The following is a 4,399-nucleotide window of genomic DNA, read 5'->3' as shown; positions in this document are numbered from 1 at the left end:
AAAAAGAAGAAGAAAAGAAGACATCACAGCTCCTTCTACTCGCTGGGACATCCTGCAGCACTTAGCAAGCTTCCATTGCAACTCCAAGCACTCTACTCCTGCCATCTTCCATATATCCAGAAGTTTAAATGGAGTTGCACGCCATTGTGGTCATCAGGTTTGGAACCCCGTATCAGAACCTGTCTTTGAGCGCATCAAACTAGCTCACAGGCAATCTAGCTGTCCCCTCACTCAGAAACTTGTTAATATACATTGTCCTGGGTTTTGTATTCATGATGTATAATGTATCTGAGCTTAGTTTGAAATGAAATTTGGCGCCTTGTGTGCCTCCCCCTTGATCAAAAAAGAAAACATCGAGATACAGGAACATGAACACGCAGTCCAGAGGAGCGTGTGATCCAATTGAATGGAGATATTAATATATTTTTCTATATACATGGTCAAACTAAAAGAAGTTGACTTAAGACAAACAGAGAACTTCAAATATATTTGGAGTGGAGGTAGTATAACTCAAGCATATGACGGAATGATAAAAACTCAGCAATTTATCGACTACATACAGTGGCATGAACAGCATTAACTATTGAAACTGCAGTATCTCTTTCAAGCTAGCGCACCCGCCAATAATGGGCGAGACAGGTATACCTATACAGGGGGATCAGCCCATCATAAACCAACAGAAATCCACACCCTGCCAGAGAACTGCAAGATGAGGGTAAATACAAGCAAACAAAAGAGACATCACAGGATAAACTTGTGAAAGCATACAAAGAAAGTAAAGATTCATTCAGAAATGGATCCAGAAGAATTTCAATTAAAAAGAAGGGTCTGAATTGGCAGGTACTAGGATTTGGGAGGATTAACATTCATGCACACTGGCTATTAGCGTCCTCACTTGCTTTAGCTCTGAGATGTTACTTAACCGGCACACGGATGTAAGAATTTCTTTTATTCGAAACTGAGCAAGAAACTTTATTAATCATAAAACTGCTATTGTGCTTTATGTTACTTATTCAATAAGGCGACATATAGGACCTTTAAGAAATGTGTTGTAGCCTAGTGATATGGACTTTGTGATTTGTCCCAACCAACAGGGGTTCAACTCCTGACAGGAGCGATTAATTATGGTATCTCACGGTCATTTCTATCTTAATTAAAGTTCCATCAGGCTCCTCTGTTGGACAAATTTTAAGAAGTGTTCGGAAAATCTAGGACCTTAGGGTGAGAAATTACTACAGTAACAGGGCTTCAAAACAGATAAGTAAGACTAGTGTACAGCTCTACAGAGAAGTACTGTACAAGACCAAACAATTTAGACCACAAGCAGTATGCAGAAACTCACCTGATTGTTGCAGTGTTGCTTCTTTTGACGTGTTTGACTGCATTCTTGGGGGCAATGAACCTTCCGATGTTGAAGATCTAATTGGAAGAAGTCCTCAGTTGCTATTGGTTGGCTAACCCACCACAGCTGACTGAAGAGGTTATGAAGGCCATGCTACCACCTTCAGTGTACCAGCACTGCCAATTAGCAAGTGTTCAGAGTCTTAACTCCTGAGTGCAATTAGGTTGGTCAAGACAGGCTAACAGTGCAGCACAGCACAGCTTTTGTAACAAGTACACAATAATGTGGCACAACTTTCAGAGAAATTAAAGGGAGACAAGAGCCCTGATCGTGTAAAAACATTTTCCCTAATAACTAACTTGTTTGGGATAAATTACATGCTAGTACTCACCAGCTCACACCCTGAATTGCTCAAGTAAGCAAAAGGTGTTAGTATGACATCAATCTTAGCTTGAGCTATTCCAAGGCTCCAAGCTATGATACTTTCTGCTAGTGTTGGGTTTCAGTTACTTATGTCTTGCATGTCGTTTACTGCCAAAGTGCCCAGTACTTTGCACACCTTGCAGGATCAGTGTATATCTGTTCAGATGCCCCTCTTTGAAAAGATTGTCCCGTTTAACTGTCAATATTCCAAATTGTCATGTTACACACGAAATATGACACTTCTTTTCTTTCTGCATTGAAGTAACGGTGCATGATAAACAAAGTAGTTGCTAGAGTTTTAATACATCACAACATCTTCAGTTTTCTCCATCAAGGAAAAACTATATAACAAAAGCGTGTTCACAATTATGTATATGCAAAGTGTACAATTGATATTTAGGCTAGACAAAGAAGCCCTCAGAGCTGTGGAAGTATGCAGAGGCATTTTCTAAATTACTTAGGTGATTCCAGGCAACATATGAACCTCCAAGTAGACAGACATTCTGTAAACACCGACCTCTCAAAAATAAAACATTTACCTATTTTGACCTTACCATCAAGTGCAGGATATACATAAATAATGGTCTAGCTTCAAAAAGGGAAAGGTAAGTACGAAAGTAAATAACTGGTAAGCACTTTAAGTTAGATCTTTACCTCTATGTCCGCACATAAAATTGGCAATTCAATTTAAACACATGGTCCAGACAGGAATGTACATGGCTTTGATGTCACATTTCCACAACAAGTCTTTCACAATATTCTCCCCTCTCACTTCGATTCAATTCAGGAGCACAACATGCGCACTTCAGTGCCACTTGAGCCTATATTTTTCTTCAATCCCATCTGCCACATCAACCTCCTAGTTTGCTCGACCGCATGCCACCTACCAACCTCTGCATATATGTTGGACATGACCACATAGGTTGCACTTAACTGAGGGTTAAGTTCAGCAAACCCCCTTCCTATCCTCTCAGCTACATCGGCCCTACCATGTATCTTGCAACCGTTCATCATACTTCCCCACATTCTAACACTGTGCTGAATAGGCATCAGTTGCATCATCCTCTCAACCTCTCCTAAGTGACCTGCACGGCTCAAGAGATCAATCATACATCCATAATGTTTTACCGTTGGTCTGATGCCGTAAAGATTCAGCATGGAGTCAGAATATTTCCTGCCTTCATCCACCATCCCTGCATGACTGCAAGCACTAAGCACGCCTACAAATGCAACATGGTCTGGAACAACGCCACCATACTCCATCTGCTTGAAGAGCTGCACTGCATCTCTGCCTTGGCCATGCTTCGCCAAACTGCTGATCATGCTTGTCCACGCCATCAAATCCTTTCCTTTGAGACAATGAAATATCTGGAGCGCGCTCTGTGCATTTCCTGTTTTTGAATACATATCCATTAGAGATGTGCAAACTGCAACATGTCGACAACAATTAGTCTTTTCCATGTATGCGTGAACCCCTTGGCTTAAGCCCGTATCTCCCTTCGATGTACAAGCACGCAATATGCTCAGCCATGTCACCTTATCAGGCTTCATCCCAGCAGAATGCATAGCAGCAAAAGTTTCTAGAACCTCATCCGACCTTCCATGACGATTACAAACCTCAACCATTGCATTCCAGGACACCTCGTTTCTTTGAGGAATTGCATCGAACACTTGAACTGCAACACTGAGACCACCACATGCGGCATACATATGGAGTACCGCCGTGGCAAGAGCAACATCGAGCAATACGGGCTCGACGCGCCAGCGCCGGAGCGTGTCGTGCACCCACCTCCCGCTCTCCATGTCGCCGCACTGCGCGCACGCCGCCATCACCTGCGCGACCGTGACACTATTAATTACCTCCTGCCCGCTCGCCAAAGCCTCCCTGAATAGCGCGACCGCATCCCGCGCCTCCCCAGCCGCGGCGTGCCCAGCGATCATCGCCGTCCAGGTGACGACGTTGCGATGGCGCGCGGCGTCGAACACCGCCCGTGCAGAGGCGGCGTCGGCGGCGGCTGCCGCGTAGGCGTGGACGAGGGAGGAAGTAACGTCGACGTCGGCGCCGTGACCAGACTTGGCAAGCTGCGTGTGGAGGCACCGAAGGGCTCCGCCGGCGCGCGGTGGCGCTGCGGCGCGTTCCTGGGCGAGCGCCTTGAGGGCGAAGGGAAAGGTGAAGTGGTCCGGCGCGACACCCGCGCGCAGCATATCCCGGAAGGTCAGCAGGAGGCCGCGGTGGTCTGCGGCGCGGCGGAGGAGGACGTTGTAGAGGTAGGAGGGGGTGGTGGCGCGAGTCGCCATGGGCAACCTGCTCCAGCAGCTTGCATGAACGAATACTGTACTGCCACCAACTGCGGCGCACGGCTGGATTTACCTTGCTAAATTTTATCCCAGCTCAAATTGTAAATCTTCGAGCATATCATAACTCCTTAAAAGCATGATGCAAATTTAAAGATGTAAAACAGGAGATGTAAAAATTTACATCTTTAAAAGTGCTTTTTGCATTTAGAAAAAGGGAACTCCAACGGAACATGTATATTGAAGATGTAAAACAACAACTCCAATAGATGATGCAAATGAAGATGTAAATTGTACTTCAACTAGTACTCAGGCGGCGGCGGGGTGGCGGCAGTGGGC

General features: G+C 45.2%; 1 protein-coding gene across 1 annotated transcript; it reads right to left on the bottom strand.

Moving 5' to 3' along the window:
- Positions 1–468: 468 nt before the first annotated feature.
- LOC109750678 (putative pentatricopeptide repeat-containing protein At3g05240) lies at positions 469–4,131 on the bottom strand. Its single transcript, XM_020309632.4, has 4 exons — positions 2,420–4,131; positions 1,734–1,961; positions 1,343–1,518; positions 469–702 (listed from the first exon to the last, which is right to left on the bottom strand). Exon 1 carries the CDS (start codon positions 4,061–4,063, stop codon positions 2,549–2,551), a length of 1,515 nt encoding a protein of 504 aa, XP_020165221.1. The 5' UTR covers positions 4,064–4,131; the 3' UTR covers positions 469–702; positions 1,343–1,518; positions 1,734–1,961; positions 2,420–2,548.
- Positions 4,132–4,399: the final 268 nt, after the last annotated feature.

The sequence above is a fragment of the Aegilops tauschii genome, chromosome 7 (assembly GCF_002575655.3).
Source record: "Aegilops tauschii subsp. strangulata cultivar AL8/78 chromosome 7, Aet v6.0, whole genome shotgun sequence".
NCBI lineage: Eukaryota > Viridiplantae > Streptophyta > Magnoliopsida > Poales > Poaceae > Aegilops > Aegilops tauschii.
The sequence above is the reverse complement of the archived record's forward strand: the minus strand, read 5'-3'. Positions and strand labels throughout refer to the sequence as shown.

Coding starts and splice junctions, on each gene's coding strand:
- LOC109750678 (XM_020309632.4), bottom strand. CDS start 4,063: ATGGCGACTCGCGCCACCACCCCCTCCTACCTCTACAACGTCCTCCTC.